Source organism: Peromyscus eremicus, chromosome 20 (assembly GCF_949786415.1).
Source record: "Peromyscus eremicus chromosome 20, PerEre_H2_v1, whole genome shotgun sequence".
In the NCBI taxonomy this organism is placed as follows: Eukaryota; Metazoa; Chordata; class Mammalia; order Rodentia; family Cricetidae; genus Peromyscus; species Peromyscus eremicus.
The window spans coordinates 5219517-5237678 of record NC_081436.1 but is presented as its reverse complement, the minus strand read 5'-3'; the positions used below and the strand labels follow the sequence as shown (position 1 = coordinate 5237678).

The following is an 18162-nucleotide window of genomic DNA, read 5'->3' as shown; positions in this document are numbered from 1 at the left end:
AGTTCTAAAATCAACCCAGCCTTTTCCACAAATCCTGGTGGAAACAGGCATAAGGGTGACCAGATGTCCAAACTTCTATCGCCCGGGTCTGTCCTGCCATTTCATCACGGAGTTAAATGCAATGTGACTGTACTTCAAATTCCAGATAGATCTTTGGGGATTCTGCTGAGGCATCTTTGACTCTTTCCCACCATCACCTAGGAAGATGATAGGCTCTGGAATGCTCTTCTACCTCAGCTCCTGCCTTCCTGGACGCATGTCAAAGTTCCTACTTTGCTGGGAATGTCCCACACTGACACAGGGCTTCTTTGAGGCTGCTCCTCCTCAGGGTCTGATCACAGAAGCAGCAAGACCTTGGTCCTAATGCATCTTAGGATTTTTAGGCATATTAGCTTTATATTCATTATTATTCACCAGTTTTTGGTGATTTTCCAAGTCAAAACCTTCTGGAATTCAGAACAAAAATGTTTATCTTTACTGAAATCTTGAAGTCAGATTTTCCATGCCCTCTTTTGAAACTCAAAACAGAAGATCGATTCTACATTGGGGCTCACTCTGGGGATCAATGGATGTTTCATAAAATTAATAGAGGAAAACAAAGGAGCCAAAGTCTCCAGAAACTAAACCTAAAATTTTATATCATCTCTTCACTTCACCATTTTCATGCAGAGGTAAGAACACCTGAGGTGAGTCTAGGAGGGCGCCTATTGCCCCACATCTATGATGTCATAGCTGACGTCACAAAGTGTTGGGAGGGATGGGTTAACAGCAGGGGGTCTGCTGTGATATGGGGCTCAAAGGGGAGAAGGCTTAAGGGGGGAAAGGGTGCAAAGTGTGCCCAGGTAAGTGTCTGGGCTACGTGGCCTGGTCCCTGATGGTTTGAAAGATGAGGAAGGGTGTCAGTGAGAGAAGTAGAATGGGACCCATCAAAGTAGGGTTTGTTCCGTATCCAGATCTGGGCCTTACAGGCTCAAGTGTACTGACTACTGTTCTCCTTCCCCTTTTCGAAGCACTTGAAGGCTAGAGCTGACTGACCGCCACCCATGTGTCCACCCTCAATAGATGACTAATTTTGAATTTATCATATACTGTTTTCTGTCCTTGCCCTGGGTCCCAACTCAAGGAGTCTCTGGTCAGCCCCCTACATCTTAAATGTGAGTTCCTCCAGTTATGAAGGTGAGCTTTCCTAGGTCAAATGCCTCCTCTACTCACCTTTATCTTTCTTTATACATACTATACACACACACACACACACACACACACACACACATACACACACACACACACACACACACACACACTGACCCACTCAAAACAAGGACATTTCCTGGAGTACTTAAGCCATGACTCAGCTTCCTGCTCAGAGAGTAAGTGCTTTCTTCTCACCATCCATCTAAGGGAGTCTCCTCTTATTTATTTCAGGGCCTAAACGGTCTCCATCTTCAACTCCAAAGGCCTGGCCATATCAAAAACATAAGCAAGAATGGCATCTGAACAGCAGAGAAGGTAGGTGGGGCCACCAACATCCCTCCAGGGCCCTTTGGTTAGGTGTATCTATGGGAGGAAAAACGGCTCCCTGCTTCCCATCTCCATCTGGCTGCACCTAGGGTGGAGTAAACGGGGACTTTTTCCTGTTCCCCTTCTCTCCTTGGTAGAAGGGGCAATCAATAGTCTTTGCGTTCTATTCAAGAAGGTGGGCTTGTTATGCCAGTCCTCCAAGGGTTGGCTGAGTACGACATGCTTAGAACACTCAATCATTTCCAGGGCCAATGTTCTCTGAGTCTTTTATGTCCTCTCCAGTGTGAATCAAAGGCAGACATTCAACACCATGCTTCCCTTGGACTAGGATAATTTAAAAAAACAAAAACAAAAACAAAAACAAAAAACAGACATTTCTATTAAATAAAAGAAGCTAAATACAAGACCCAGAAAACATTAGCTAAAGTAAGGGGAGAAAGTTTGCTGAGAGCTTATATATCAGAAAAGCTTCAGAAAGGAACTGGAATTGACTTAAGTCCTTGAAGCACAGGACAGATGTGTCAAGGTAAGAGTTTGTGTGAATTAGGAGAGAGAGAAAGAGAGGGGGATCTCTCATCGGTTTGTAGACTGCCTGTCCTAAGTGCTCTCAGTGGTTAAATTTGTCTCAGGCCTGAGATTGCGCAAAGAACCGAGAGCCTGAATCTTGGCAGATGAGAAGAGTTGTCTTCTGGACAACGGCTGACCTCAAGAACAAAATGGTGACTCTCTTGTGATTTTATATGAGCAAGCACATAAGCCACGCAGACTCTTGAGTTCTCTACTAAGAACAGACTTTTTGTTTGGTTTGGTTGTGGCAGCAGACATGGACAAGACACTAAGGTAACACAGATCACAGTTATACTTGAAATGAGCTTTACTGTTAAAAGGCTTTCCATCATTCTCCAAACCCCAGAATTGAGGGCATTCCCCTTGCTGTATAGATGGGAAACAAACTCATCCAGGCAAAGGGACTTGACAAAAAAGGTTAGAATTCTGGCCCTAAATTCCATTCTTCTAACTGTAATATAATCAACTTTCCAAGAACTCAACCACAAAACAAGCAGGTTGTGGTGACTAACGCAGTTTACAGCAATCGAAAGCCTACGGTGGGATCAAAAGACCTGGGTTGGAATCCAAGCTTTTCCCTGTTAGCAAGCACGTGTCACAGCCTGAGTTTGCTGCTCAGCAGAGTAAGGCCACCCACAGCTGCTTCATGGGTGACAGAACATGGATCAGTGCCCAGTTCATGAAGGCTCAATCTTTTTCTGCCTTACGTTCAGGTAATTCTTCCATGAGTCTGCCTCTGTCCTGCTCCTGGTACACCTCTCTTCTTTTCTCTGTTCCCATCTCTGTCACTCTGTCTCCTGTCAATACCACACACACACATACACAGAGAGAGAGAGAGAGAGAGAGAGAGAGAGAGAGAGAGAGAGAGAGAGAGAGAATTTGTCCCACTATCCTTACCAAGTACAATTAGTCATTATCTCTGTTTAGAAGAATTTGGATTAAAAATCAACATGGGCTGGGGAAAAAAACAGCTCAGTGGTTAAGAGCATACACTGCTCTTGCAAAGGATCCAAGTTCAATTCCCAGCACCCATGTCAAAACAGCTTACAATCACAGAAACTCCAGTTTCAGGGTGATCTGATGCCTCTGACCTACAAGGACTCCCACACTTGCATGAAAAGACACACACACACACACACACACACACACACACACACACACACATCTACACATAATTAAAAACAAAATACCTCTAAAAACAAAGCCCGAGTGGATCCTACTTCTGTTCTCTCTCTATACCCCCTGGAGCAGATGCATAGATCCCCATGGGAAAGAATTGGGGGTATTTTATAATAAGGACCATGGCTTGAACTGGAGTGAGGAACATCTGTCCTCAGGTTCCATGGAGAAATAACAGTCTAGCTAGCAGAAGTCTGCCATGAGTCACTCGATGACTCCCAGGGGTATTTCTACCCTGTTCTATCCTGAAAACATGTTCATTAAGAGTCCTCTCTTAAGTAGCGCTCTTCTGGGCTCAACATCCTTTGGGGATCCTTTGCTATCCTCTGTGTTCCTGGGTTTCCTGGGGTTATAGGCCTTCATGCTGTCCCTTGGAAAGGCTACATTCTTGTGGCAGGAACAGTTCAAGCAGGACCTCAGATAGAGACCTCAGGGTCCTCAGGTTCTTAAACATGTTTTTCCCTCCATCATCTCCCCCTCTTCAAATCCTATCTGAGGGGCTCTATCCAGAGGTGCCTGAAACCTTGCCTCTTCCAGATCACTTCCAATCCCCTGGTTCTTTGGTATGTCATCCCTACACAAATCCCCATGTGGCCAGGAGACCTGAGATGAGTTTCTTTCCTTAGGAGCCAACAGAGCGGTAGCTAGTGATTGCCCATGATTCCCCCGTCTCCATTCCTCTCCTGTCTGCCGGTTCCTTACCCCACACTCATCCAACCCCTCTCCAGGGTGACTCTGGCTCTCTAGTAGTACTTAAGAATAAGACCTTAGTGGACCATTGATGTGCTACCGGCTTTTCACCTACAGCTCACTTTATTTTGACACTCTGCCCCTGACTTAGAGATGTCTATGCACTGTGCCACCCACTTCCCCTTGTATCTTCTTTCTCCAGAATTGTGTTTTCTAATAAATGGCACTTGAGGAAAACAATAAGACCTTCAGTTCTGCTTCCCAGAATAGCAAACTTTTTCAAGTTCTTCCTCAGCATGGCGCCTTGACCCCATCAGAAATCATGGAGGAAAAGTAGAACGCATTCCAGAACACAAAGGCAACAGTTTTATGACTGCATGTACTTCCTCAAAAGGGTCCTAGGCAGTTCAAAGACAAGAGTGGGGTGTAGCTATGATGGGCAGGAGGACGGTGAGGTGCCGCTTCCCCACTACTGCCCTGTAGGGCTCTCAAAGTTCTTTGTAGTAGCCATGATACCAAGAAGATGGAGTCCTGAGGGGGATATAAGAGGGGGGGATCATGACTTTTCCTAAAATTTTAGAATTCTCACTAGTCCAGTGCAATTAAGAGAAAACTTTGAATTACCTTCCCTGCTTCTCATCACATTTCGATCATCTTTCTTTCCAGTACATCTATTGAAGAGACAATAAAGGCACAGGTGGGTGAGACAGTCACATGTGTTGGTTTCTTGGTGGGGAGTGGGGGGAGGGGGGCTCCTGGATTCTGGGGAGAAAAGAGAAGAGGTGGCCCTGGTCAGGAGGCAGAAAAGCTGTGTGGCAAAGATTGTATCTTTGTGGCACATAGGTTTTGTGGTTCAGGAGCTTGAAAGGCTGGCAGGTCACTGATACCAAGGCCAGGTCATAATTCCAATGCCATTTCTATACATGACAGTCCCAGGGCAGGCTCCTGGATTTCGATAAAGCAGGTCAATGTAGACTGGGTGTTTATAAGGCTCTGCGCTACCTGGGGAAAAAATAGAGTAACTTTTAGAATTTCACCTCAGTTCCAAGAAATACCTTTTATTCCACCACGTCCATGTTACATCAGGTCAGATTCTTGGAGAGTTTGGATAATGTTGCCAAGATTTATCTTGCTATTTCAACAGGAAAGGGAGTTGGCAATAACTGAAACCCTGTGGGACCAGGTAAGTGCACAGGGTTGCTTTTGACAACACAGTGATGGGGGCGGGGCTAATTTCTCTTCCTTTAGGCAGATTAGTGCTGAAGGTCACCCCGTTCCCTGCTGTCTTTTTCTATCACTCTTTGAGCCCCAAATCCTCAAAAGCACCCACACCTGTACATCTTTGTGCCGCTCCCGACACCCACCAATCTGGCCCTGATCACAGTCCTTGTTTGCATTGTTTAGTCTCAGCTGTTGAACCCCTTAGGGCTGAGTGGCTGCCACAGACTTGTAAGAGCAGGTTTGGCCACTCCCGTGGGCTCAGTGTGATGCAGCGCTGTGCTGATTCTGCATAGTAAACACTAATGGGACTGCATTTCCAAGCCAGTTTAGAGAACTTCTTTAGATGTCATTCACTACCTCCATCTACAAGGGTTTAAGTGAAAACCCAGGGTGAAGAAGAACACTGCGGGTGAGTCCAGTTCTCTCCCTGCAACACTCCCCCCCTCACCCCCCCGTAACAGGTCGTTGGAACCCCGTGGAAAAGAAGCTCCAAAGTGTTTGGGATAAGGGTCAGGATATAAACTGAGTGTAGATCTTCTCCTCCTGGATCATGGATAGAAAATACTCCAGCTAGTGGTGTTCTGTATAGCAATGTGTTTGTGTACCACTATGTGGAGACTGATGGAAACCAATGTAGTTTTAATTTCCCTGAAGGCTAAAAATAAGTACTGTTTGAACTGTTTGCGGAATATTTTGTCCCTCCCTTTGAGACTCATCTGTTCAGTTTATTAACCATTGTTGATTGGAAGATTTGGGAGGGTGTGGTTCTTTCTAGATATTAGCCCCTTCCGGTGTAGAGTTGGCAAAGACTTTTCCCAGTCTGTAGCTGTCTCCACTCTACAGGCCCTTTCCTTTGCTGTGCGGATTTTGATGTATGTAATACCATTTGTCAACTCCTGGAGTTATTTTCTGTGCTGTTGGAGTCCTTTCAGAAAGTTTTTGCCTTTGTCTATTATGGTTTTTGGGTCGTTTGCTTTTTTTTTTTTTCAGACAGACTACTTCATGTAGCCCAGGCTATTCTCAAGCCCATAGCTTCTCATTAGCAATGCTAAGAGCCAGGAAAATGTGGAATGATACATTTGAAGTCCTGAAAATAAATAACTGCCAACAAAGATCACTACATACGTCAATGGTGTCTTTTAAAACTGACAGAGAAAAAAAGAACAGATCAAAATTCTTTTTATATTCATACTCATTTTATATTTATATAAGAGAAGGGGGTGGTCTTTTTGAGACAGGTTCTCTACTATGCATCTCTGGCTGTCCTGGAACTCTCTATGTAGACCAGACTATCATACTACATTGGTTGCACTGTAGTTTACAGGGTTCACAGCTGGGTAAGATTGTTGATGCCTTTCCCCTAGCAGCCTGTGTAGACTTTCTAGTACTGTGAAAGCTAGCTAGTGAGGAAGTATTCTGGTCAGCACCAACTTGACAACCCCATGTCATATGACCAAAGAATGTGGTCTTCAGCAATAGGGCTCTACCACCAGCTTCTGGTGGGCACTCAAGAGCAATGGTAATAGTTTTATTGTCTTGAGGGCTCCTGGGATGCCTCTGACCAACAACTTGGAGGGGTTACAGCACACCTGGCCTTGGGTTTTTAATCTGACACCTATGTCCTCTGGGAGAAGAATTATCCCCTGTGCAAGATAGCTCCCATTAAATTATTTTATACAAGCCCACAGTGGTGGTACAAACCTTTCATCACAGTACTCAAAGCTGAGGCAGGTGGGTCTCTGAGTTTGAGGCCAGTCTTGTCTACACAGAGAGTTCCAGGACAGCCAGAGCTGTGGCTGAGGTTCTGTGGGATGAGGAAGGCCCACTCAAATTCATGTTCACCTTTTCTCCGGGTCCCCTCAGGCAGATGGCAGCGGGGTTTTGTCACCAGAGACGCCCATTGTGCCTATTGTGGGGACTGCAACAGGTTCAGCCTGTGTCTCCCACCCCATGTTCTCACTCGCCAGGTGGTAGTGCGAGTACCGTTTCCTGTGCATTCCTCGGGACACTCTTAGCTTTAGGCTCTTGGGTCTCACTGATGCCAGTGCCTTGAGGCCAGAGCTGTCCCAGCCATCTTTCCATCTGGGTATGCCCAGCTTATTGTGTTTCCACAGCCTGCTCAGCCTCTCTCCAGCTTGATGTTTGTGGTGGTTTGAATGAGAACAGCTCACATAGGCTCATCTGTTTGCGTATTTGGTCCTCGGTTGGTGGAACTTGGGGGGAAGGAGTAGGGAGTGTGGATTTGTTGGAGGAGATGTGTCACTGGGGTGTGGGCTTTGAGGATTCAAAAGTCTATGCTATTCCTAGTTCTCTCTCTCTCTCTCTCTCTCTCTCTCCCTCCCTCCCTCTCTGCCTGCTGCCAGGCTCCCCACCGTGATGGTCTAACCCTCTGAAACCTTGAGCCCCACACAAATGATTTCTTCTATAAGTTGCCTTGGTCACGGTGGCTTAACACACCAATAGAAAAGTAACTAAGACATTACAGTGCTCCTGTCTGGGGATGGGGTGTAGGTTAGAGCACCTTCCTGGCACCTCTACTGACCTCAATGTTCCCCTCAGGCTCAGATATTTGAGTGTTTGGTTCTCAGTTGGTGGACTGTTTAGGAAGGATTAGGAGGTGTGGCCTTGTTGGAGGAGGTGTGTCTCTATGAATGGGCTTTGAAGCTCCAAAAGCCCATGCCAGGCCCAGTCTCTCTCTCTCTCTCTCTCTCTCTCTCTCTCTCTCTCTCTCTCTCTCTCTCTCTCTCTCTCTCTCCCCCCATCAGATATAAGCTCTTAGCTCCTGCTTCAGTGCCCTACCTGCCCGCTGCTATTCTCCCTGCAATGACGGTCCATGGACTCACCCTCCGAAACCATAAGCAAGCCCAATTAAAGGCTTTCTTTTAGAAGTAGCCTTGACGTGCTGTCTGTCTCTTCACAACAATAGAAAAACAGCGTCTACCCCATCCCAGTGTGATCAGGTGCCATTTGCTGGCTGGTGCCGGCTGCTTCTCTGCAGGAGATTTTACAGAACTTTGTGTGTTTCCGGTGCTCCTCAAGTTCTCTCAGCAGAACAGTCTGTTCTTATTCATCCTGACCCTTCTCCCTGACCTGTCGCAGAGAGGCAACTTCTAACCCTCCATCTTACCCAGAGGGCCTTAAAGGTATAGCTCAGGCTGACCTCAAATTCAAGATTCCTCTCCCCGCCCTCTTCAGCACTGGCCTACTAGCAGGCACCAGCATGGCCAACAGTATTCATTTTAATAGCTGTGCTCAGTTTCAACAAAAGAAGGACTGATTCAACAGAAATGAAATATTGAGTTTCACTAACATTCTCTTCAGGCCTCCTTAAATACATTACTAACATTCACTCACCACATGGAGCAATGGCCTAGAGATCTATGTAGAGTTGAAGTCATTGTGGGTTATTACTGGGGCTAAAAAGTCCCAGCCTGTTGGTGTTCACACTACACACAGTGGAGCAATTAGATCATGATATAAAATAATATACTATAAACTGGGAGGTTAGGTCACTTAGTGTTATACATAAGTTCCCTGTGTGATAAGGTGATAGTTTGTAATACTAATCTGTTCTGTCTGTCTGTTCTTCTTCTGCCAGGTGCTAACAGCCTTTAAGGGCATCCAAAAGGAGGTGAGATTAAGTTTTGACTCTCTAATTCCCTGCCTTTTAACATCAGTTTTCCTCCATGTTCTGCTGAGATGTGAACGCTTACCAAGGTGTTCATTTCAAAGAATATGACTGACTCGTCACCCCAGGCAACTGAGGCGAGAAGATGCCTAACAACTCCCTCCAAAGAATTATAGTAAAATACTAGGGTCAGGAGGGTTGAATTTACCAGAAATTCTCTCAACAGAATTCTTGATATAGTCGTATGACATGCTGATCAGGGACCACACTGACAGGAACCCTCTGAGTAGCATGATAAACGGCCTTGAGAGATGATGTGCCCGTTAACTGTGGGAAGATATGAATTACAGCCCAGGTCTAAACTTTTGTCCTCTCTGCAGAGTTCAGTTGGTTTTCTAAACACTGATCAACTATTTAAACATTTTAATGACGCAGATGCTATATTGCTGGCCTTTCCCCAGAGGCTGAGCTTGTCCAAAATGCGGAGGCGCCTCAGAGCCGTCAAGTACCTGCTGTGTGTCTGTCCCTTCCTCCCTCTCCCTCCCTCCCTCTTCTAGCCTTCTCCCTACCCCTTTCCTCTATCTATATAATAATATATATTCACAATTACCTATTAACAGACTGTTCGCATAGGCTACAATCAGAAGGAAACATAATTTTGAACATGTATAGTATCATAAAACAAATATCATATAATGAGGGCAAACAAGAAACTTCCTTACACACTTCTTTTGTTCCTCGAAGGAAGACATAACTTCATTAAAATTAGACTCTAAACACACTATGAGCCCCCTGGGGTCTTAGAACAATCGTCCTCTCTTCCTAGTTGGAGAGGAATACTGGCAAGGAGGCTGAGAAGGCACTAAAATATTTCCCTAATTCCCCATCACCTCTGGTCCCTGGAACTCGGTCCGGTACTGTAGTCCGGTACTCACACCGTGTGTCCTGCACAGTGTCTGGAACCGATTCTCCTGAAAGTCACAGCAGGCTTTGCTTCTGGCTAGGTAAAGCTAGCGCTGGACAGAGATCAGAAACGTCATAGTCCCGCCCGTTTTTGCCTCTCAGGTCAGGGCACTTTCTCCCTACCTAGACTTTTAGTTTCTTGAGACCACAGTCTCCTGCAGACAGAATCTGAGCTAGTGGAGGGGGAGATCCTTTTTTGTGTTGACTTGTAGCTTCTCGGGGTGTATATGAAGTTAACAGTCCATCTGCTCCCCGCCCCCCAACCTCACAGAAGGCCTCTGTGGTGCCTCCTCTTGGAGTGATACCGACATAGTCCCACCTTCATGTTGGTTCAGACTAGATCCCCTAGTCATGGTATAGGGGAAATTTTTTAACTCAAATATTAAGATGACAAGCAAGGTGCTGGAGAGACGGTTCAGTGATTAGGAGCAGTTATTGAGGTTTCCCAAAACCCACAACGCAGCTAACAAAACTGTAACTCCAGTTCCAGGGATACGATGTCCTCTTCTGGTCCCCACAGGTACTGCATGCATGGGATGCAGCCATACATGCAGGCAAAAAACTCAGTAACACATAAAATAAAAATCTTTTTTTAGAAAGGAGTCAAGCAAAAGAGAGTGTAAAAGCTACCTGGCGGTGGTGGCGCACACCTTTAATCCCAGCACTCGGGAGGCAGAGCCAGGCGGATCTCTGTGAGTTTGAGGCCAGCCTGGTCTACAGAGCAAGATCCAGGACAAGCACTAAAACTACACAGAGAAACCCTGTCTTGAAAAACCAAAAAAAAAAAAAAAAAAAAAAAGAAAAGAAAAGAAATTCACCAGGAGAGCCAGGCATGGTGACACATGTCTTTACTCCCAGCATTCAGGAGGCAAAGGCAGATGGATCTCTGTGAGTTCAAGGCCAGACTCTCTACATTGTGAGTTTCAGGCCAGCCAAAGTTAAATAGTGACACCCTATCTCAAAAGATCAAAAAGAAAGCTAGGTGGAGGTGGCACACACCTTTAATCCCAGCACTCAGGAGGCAGAGGCAGGTGGATCTCTGTGAGTTCGAGGCCAGCCTGGTCTACACAGCGAGATCCAGGACAGGCACCAAAACCACACAGAGAAACCCTGTCTCAAAAACACCAGAGAGAGAGAGAGAGAGAGAGAGAATAAAAGGTGGGAATTAGGACAAGCCTTATTTCCGATAAGACAACTAAGACCCACACTAGAGCAGCCATCTGGGTGCCTTACATGAGTTCAGTAGGACCACAATGAACCAGCAGCAGCTGTGTACGCTCAGGCACGTAGACGTGACCTGCAAAGGCCCTTCTCAAGTCTATAGGGAATCACTGGAGACACCATGAGGAAAGCAAAGGGGGGAAGAAAAACCAAAGCAGAAAAGCTAGGAGACAAAATAAGTCAGTTCTCTCTATGCACATTCGGGCTGTTAAGTAATGAGCTGCAGCTCCCATCTCTGTTAGCCACCATCTACTGGCCACTTGTTGTAGGGAAGGATTATCTGAAGCAGCCAGCTTTGAAAGATATAAAGGCAATACAAACTCTGCTTTTAGAGAATGTAGAGTTCCATCCCATATGTCTTAGGGTTTCTACTGCCGTGAAGAGACATCATGACCACAGCAACTCTTATAAAGGAAAACATTTGGTGACTTACAGTTTCAGAGGTTTAGTCCATTATCATCACGGTGGGACATGGCAGCATGCAGGCAGACATGGTGCTGGAGAAGGAGCTGAGAGTTCTACATCTTGCAGGCAACAGGAAGTGAACTGACTCACTGGGCGTGGCTTGAGCATACATGAGATCTCAAAACCCATGTCCACGGAGACACACTTCCTCCAACAAGACCACACCTGCTCCAACAAGGTCACACCTCCTGGTAGTGCCACTCCCTTTGTGAGCCATTTTCTTTCAAACCACCACACCATACATCTGTGTTCCACAATTACCTCTACTTCTGGCTAGTCTGTGGCCAACACACTGAAGACCTAGGGGTACCAACCTTGTAAGTCTCTCATCATGAATCCTCATTCTCTTTCAGCTTCAGGAAGATGCTCGGATTCGAGGTAAAAAGAAAGATGCCAAGGTTTGGATATGGGAATAAGGGGTGGAGTCTGAGAATAAGGGGTTTATCCCAAGTCTCAAGTGAAGATCGGCCATCTGGATGATCGCTGGACTCTGGCTTCCTTCACATCAAGCGGAACATTGGCTTTCCTTGAAGCCTCCATAAACACGCTTCTCTTCTCCATCCAGCCCAATGACCTGGTATCTTGGTCTGTTAACACTGTTGTCATAAACAACAGACGCTTATTTCTCATGGTTCTGGAATCTGGAAGATCCCAGAACAATTTGCTGGCAGATTTGATGGTTGATGGGGCCTAATCCTCTGTGTTAGCTGCCTCACTTCTGCTGACCAGAACCAGGCTACTTCCTGGATCATGGCTCGCCTTTTCACTTTTTTTTCCACCTTGGAGGTGGCATGGGAGTTGTTTTTCACAAGGACACTAATCCAATTTGTGAGAACTCCAGCTCCCAAAGCCCTGCTCCCAAAAATCATCACATTGGTGTTTCAATATGTGATTGTGGAGGGACCACAGCATTCCGTCTGTAGCCCTTGGACAGTGATGGAAGGATCTTGAGACAGAAGGAATGACTCCTGAGAGACTGTGAACTCTTAGCATTCAATTAGTCATGGCTCCTTCCAAGAGTGGAGAGACAACTAACAGAGCAGAATGGCTTTTCAGTTCCGTGGGAAGAAGGGCTTAGTAGGGATAGGGTAGTGGAGAGTTTACACAGAATTAGTGACCAAGTTGCAATTCTTTTTAAGGGGTGTGTGTATGTGTGTGTGTAGGTGCCCACAAGGGCAGAAGAGGTCATCAGATCTGCTACATGCTAGAGTTAGAGGTGGCTATGAGCCACCTACTGTGGGTACTGGGAACCGAACTCTGGTCCTCTGAAAGAGCAGCAATTGCTTTTAACCACAGAGCTATCTCTCTAACCCAAATTTTAGTTCCCAAAATATTCAAGACTCTGGAGTTATCATCAAAGCCACACTTGGGGTTCCTTCCTCTATTCCTGCCAGAACAGAGCCCATCAGTCATGGTTCATTCAGTGTTTGTACTTATTCAAATCATCCAAGTCTCTTGCTAGGAAGCAGGAGTCTTAGGGTGGGCTTGAGTTCTGAGGATCCAGATCTGTCTCTATCATGATGCCAAAGCTGCTGATCTGCCTGTCAGGATGAAATGAGATTAACTGAGGGACCTCAAAATGCCATTAGAGGGTTGAAGACACTTTGCCCGGGTACAGTAGGCAAAAGGGCAGTATCATGAATATTGGGGTGGGGGCCTTCCACAAAACAGAACTCATGGAAGTACAAATCTTGGGGATATTTAAATATGGGCAGTTCAGAAAAGAGTCCCTCTGATATGTCTTCAAACTTAGTCCATGACACCCACCCAAGTAAATACGTTCTGGTAGACTCTGTTATAAGACATTGTCACTGAAGAGTGTTTTCTTGGATAGTGACCTCTAAGGTCAAAAGGCAAAGGGCAACACTTACTCCTACTTGAAGGATGTCCTTCTCTATCTAAGCAAACTTGACTTCCAAAGAAGTCAAGGTAGGAACTTGGGAATCCCTCTATGAATGTCAACACTCTAAAAAATGTGGGTTTCTGATCTAACTGCTGCTATTGCAGTTCTGTTTCCTAAAGGGGAACCCGGGATCAGTTTTGAGTGATGAGAATATACCCATTTCTCCACAGCTTGGAATGTAGCTTACTGGTGACAGTTTTCATTTAGCATGCACAGGGCCCTGGCTTCAATACTTAGCATCACAAATGTCTATAATTCAAGCACTCAGGGGGCAGAGGCAGGAGGACCAAGAGTTCAAGGCCATCTTTGGCTACATAGTGAGTTCAAGACCATTCGAGGATATGTCGTATCCAATTCCAAGTATTATAAAATCCACAGGCTTGGGAGAATTCTGTCAGTAAAATCCTTGCCATCCAAGCATGGGGACCTGAATTCAAGCCCAGAATCCATGTTTTAAAAGCTGAGTGTGGTGACATGTGCTTGTAACCTCAGCGATGGGGCACTGAAGGCCAGTAGATCCTTGGGGCTTGTTGGCCTACCTTTACTTGGTGAGTTCTAGGCCAGTAAGAGATCCTGGCTCAAAAAGCAGTGTAGACAGTACCTAAGGAACAACATGTGTGTGAGTTCGACCTCTGGTCTACACACACACACCACACACACACACACACACACACACACACACCACTTTCCCATTACCCTCCCCAAAATGCTATAAAAAGGGCGAGCGTAGGAAATGGCTCCTCCAGTGTCTGAGCCTGAGGCAGTCGACTCAGCAGCACTGGTTACTCAGATCTCCAGGGCCACAACAGACTATGCTTCACAGCTATCTGGTGCCACATCCCACCTCCTCTGACCGGTTCTATGTTAACGTGAGTCTGGTCCCTCCCACTCTGCCTGGCTAGACCCGGAACTGGAGATAGGAGCTTAGCAACTGGGGAGACATTTCCAGACCCCTGTAACAGAATGTCTCCTTCCTCAGGCATGAGCAACCGTTCTGTGACATCCATGCCACCTGCACCCCCCAGGACTGGGTAAGTGACCCTATTCTAATGGTCTGAAAAATGGATGACATCCACCTACATGTGGGTGCTGTGACCTAGCTATGAGCCTGCCTTCGAAGCCTATAGTTGTGATACATGCCCTCCTGAAAGAGCATGAACTGGTAAGCAGAAGCCAAGGCTTCTTTCTCCACCCAGAACCCCCATCAGGAATTCCTGAAATCCCACGGTCAGATCTGGACCTCACTAGAACAGATTTTGGAAATTCCCCTTATTGAACCAGGGAGTGGGCTTGAGTTCTGAGGTTCTGTCTCTCTGTTTCCCATGTGATGTCAAAGCTAATGATAAGGACACATAGAAAGACACCAAGTCGGAAAAAAAAAGTCATGAAGAATGACAAGGAATCAAGGGCTTCCTTAGCAGGTTGTAAAATAAATTAATGGAAGCTTGTACTCCAACACTGGGCACAGACTAGAGGACAAGATTCAGCTGCCATCTAGAGATTTAAGCATCAGGAATGATTTCCAACAGTGACACCTGAAAGTTTTTCCATGAGTAGTGAAAAAAGACTACAGCATTAAACTTCAGGTGGATTAAAGATATTTTTAAAGTATCTGGTTGACATGTTTCAGGTATGGCCCTGCCTAAGCCAAGAACTGGAAAAGGTGAGCTCCCTAGACTCTATCTAAACATAATTTGTCCCTCTCAGAGCACTGACCCTACAAAATAAAGCCATTCAGCACTGGGGCTCGAACCCAGGCCTCTATGCTTGCCAGGCAAGTGCTCTACCACTGAGCTATATCCCCAGCTCTCTTCTTGTACTTTTCATTTTGAGACATGGTCTAACTAAGTTGCCCAGGCTGGCCTCAAACTCACTCAATAGCCTGGACAGGCCTTGAACTTGGAATCCTCCTGCCTCAGCCTCCTACATGGCTAGAATTACAGGTCTACACCACCATGACCAGCACACACATACCTTGTAAACAGATTGGCAATTACTCTTGATCAGTGCTGAACATGTAAGGAACACTGATATGTGAAAAGTTTTTACAGAAACTCTGAATTGAATTATCATAGACCTTTGCTATGAGGAACAACGATTGGCCAAAATTCTGCTAAAGCTATTGTCTAATCTTAATACTCCTCTGAAGCAAGCCAGAGGCATTTTCCCGATGAACATTTGGCTCTGATGAGTTATGACTCTTAATCCTAATGCCCAACAAGGGTTTTTTTCCTCATGGAATTGGAAGCCCAGAATCAGTGAGGCTCATTTCCACTGGGGTAAATGCTCAAAGACAGTAGAGAGTGTAAAGGGGCACAGGACTGGCATTTCCTTCCTTTATGATTTACCTTTCCTCTTATTTGGTACAGAAGCTTCAAGCCTCCAGATTTCTCTACAGCCCCAAATAAGGATCACAGGTCAACTCTGGAGAGTAGCCATCAGAAGCAATTCTTACAACCCAAGGATGTTAACTAAATGACCAGTCAACCTTCTACCCTAGACTCTAACTCTGTCATCAAGGAAGGACTCCCGTGTTTCTTCCAGGTATTTACTCAAATACCCTTCCCCGCCTACTCTTCCTGACTACTCTGCTATTTATAGCAGGAACCCAGACTTCCTAGATACTCTTAACAACATGGCAGAGGAAGACCTTAGCAAGCAGGGATAGTCCAGAGCAAAGGCTGAAAGAGCAGACAGATGAGGGCAGGACCAGCCCGTGTTCTTTTGATCTCTCTGGTCAAGACAAAGAACGAAACAGAATGTGCCAGCCATAGGTGGTTCTATATAGGAAAGAGTGTTCAAGAATCAGAGAAAAACAAGAGATAGAGATGGAACTGTGGAGAGGTTAAAATGCTAATGAACATGAAGCCCATAGTTTCCTTATAGAAAGTATCTTAGAAACTTGCAATTCAGTATCAAGAGTCAAACACTAGACAGACATGCATAATGGACTTCTTTTTAACTTTTATGACAATGTCACACAGCATATAACCCCCTCTAGTCTTTCCCCCACCTTACAATCTGCTCCTCCCTACATCCCCCTACATCCGCCTACATCCCCCTTCCCACATTCATGACGTTTGGTGTTGCTGTTGCTGATGTTTTGCTGAGACGGAGTGAGTTTATCCAGAGTTGTTCGTGTGATCACAGCTTTGGACTTATCCATTGCAGCCTGGTGGCCTCTTTAGTGTGTACAACACTGAAAAAAAAAATGACTGTCTCTCCCCCAGAACCCGTCGGCAGTTCAGTAGGGAGAGGTAGGGGTCCTATCTTCCCCAACCCATGATTGACTCTAGATTGACCAAGTCTTGTGTGGGTTTACTGTAGGTAGCCATAACTGCTGTGAGGTCATGGCCATACTGGCTGTGTCATATGGGCCCACAAGACAGTGTTTGACGGCCATTTCCCTGTCTTCCAGCTTCTACATTCTTTCCTCCCCCTTTTCTGCAACATCCCCTAAGCCTTAGCAGGGGTGGTATAAATATCCTGTTTAGAGATGAACACTCAACTGTCACATTCTCTTTGAGCACCTGGAGTGGCCATGCATCTTTTCATTGATCACCATTCATTGCAGAGAGACACCTCTGACTAAAGGTGAGAGTAGCAGTTGTTTGTGGGTAAAAACATAAATATGGAAAGGCACTCAACTGCCTTCAGATTCTTAATAATGCAGTTGAGTGTGGTGCCCCCTGGTGGACGCTATTTAACCAACAGGCCATTTCCTCAACACTCTTAATGCTCCTTTACCTTAAGCTCATCTGAGTCTTAAGCCCGCATGCAGGAGACTTCCTCAGTTGCTTGCCTCTCCATGGCTGCCTCTGGGGTTCTCAGAGAATCCTCCTCAAGACACAGCCTGCGTTATGGGTGATGGAAAAAAATTGACTTCATCTGCCTGAGTCTCAGAACAGGGACTATGTATCGTCTTAAGTGTCCTCTTTGAAATAGTTTATCCCATTTCCCCCAATAAATAATCAAAATACACAAAGATTCTAATATTCAAAATAAGACTACATCCTTCTAAAAGAACAACTTCAGTCAGAAAGCTTTGGTCATCTCTCAAAAACCTACTTTTGATTCGGATACAGAGGCAGAAATCTTTCCCATTAGGGCAGCAAGTACGCAGCACCAAGGGTGCTGAGCTGGGCCTGCTCCACCACACAGTCCATAGTAGTAGCTCTCTTCCCTTGACTTATGTTGGATGCCTGGATGGGAGCCTGAAGCTAGTCACATCACCACAAGCACGTCTTCCAAGTCACCTGACCAGTACATTATCTTTCAGGGCTCAACTCAGTTGCCTGATAAACAAAGCATACGAGACAGACATCCTCATTACCAGAGTCTACAGCAGCAACTGGGAACTTGGAAATCAACTGAGAGCCAGGGACATCTTAACTGCCAAGCAAAGAATCCATCAGATAAACAATGAAGCAAATAAATGTGATGTAAACAAGTGTCATCTTGGTTCTTCCTGGGTGGTGGGATGTGAGGACAGAGTTGATAAGTCACAGCACTGAGCGATGGGAGAATACCTGAGTCAGCTTGGGCACTCATCCTCTGTCTCTTGTTCTTTGTGGGGTTGAGTGTCCTTTTGTGTGCAGAAAAAAGGCATCAGGAGTGAGGACTGAAGACTCCTTTCATGTCTAACACACTGTGCCCCAAATAGTCTCAAGGTACCATTCCACCATAGTCACCCCCACCTATGGGAGGACGCCTAATCCAACAGAATTTCCTATATTATTTAGAATTTTGTGAATAGAAATACATATGCTACATGGCAAGAAAGACAGCTTTTATTTCTTTTCTAAAC

At 45.7% G+C, this 18162-nt stretch overlaps 1 protein-coding gene and 1 non-coding gene across 5 annotated transcripts; one reads left to right on the top strand and one right to left on the bottom strand.

The window, feature by feature from the left end:
- The first annotated feature begins 730 nt into the window (after window positions 1-730).
- On the top strand, window positions 731-17805 carry C20H12orf54 (chromosome 20 C12orf54 homolog). Of its 4 annotated transcripts, none has more exons than XM_059247327.1 (10): window positions 731-842; window positions 1423-1506; window positions 4621-4651; window positions 5099-5137; window positions 8774-8806; window positions 11806-11830; window positions 14335-14386; window positions 15725-15899; window positions 16930-16949; window positions 17635-17805. In XM_059247327.1, the coding sequence occupies exons 2-8, from the start codon at window positions 1484-1486 to the stop codon at window positions 15828-15830; spliced, it is 309 nt and encodes a 102-aa protein (XP_059103310.1). In that variant the 5' UTR covers window positions 731-842; window positions 1423-1483; the 3' UTR covers window positions 15831-15899; window positions 16930-16949; window positions 17635-17805. The 4 variants fall into 4 exon arrangements, with proteins under 4 accessions (XP_059103310.1, XP_059103309.1, XP_059103307.1 ...); XM_059247326.1 differs by having other exon boundaries at window positions 16883-16949; XM_059247324.1 differs by having other exon boundaries at window positions 16774-16949.
- On the bottom strand, window positions 15092-15157 carry Trnaa-ggc (transfer RNA alanine (anticodon GGC)). The gene has a single exon. It is a non-coding gene; the product is annotated as a tRNA-Ala (tRNA).
- Window positions 17806-18162: the final 357 nt, after the last annotated feature.

What these genes read in the sequence shown, in the direction of transcription:
- C20H12orf54 (XM_059247325.1), top strand. Translation starts at nt 1,484, where the DNA reads ATGGCATCTGAACAGCAGAGAAG. An exon ending in GCATCTGAACAGCAGAGAAG is followed by an intron (nt 1,507 to 4,620) that starts GTAGGTGGGGCC and finishes CTTTCTTTCCAG; the next exon opens with TACATCTATTGAAGAGACAA. An exon ending in CCTGCACCCCCCAGGACTGG is followed by an intron (nt 14,387 to 15,724) that starts GTAAGTGACCCT and finishes TATTTGGTACAG; the next exon opens with AAGCTTCAAGCCTCCAGATT.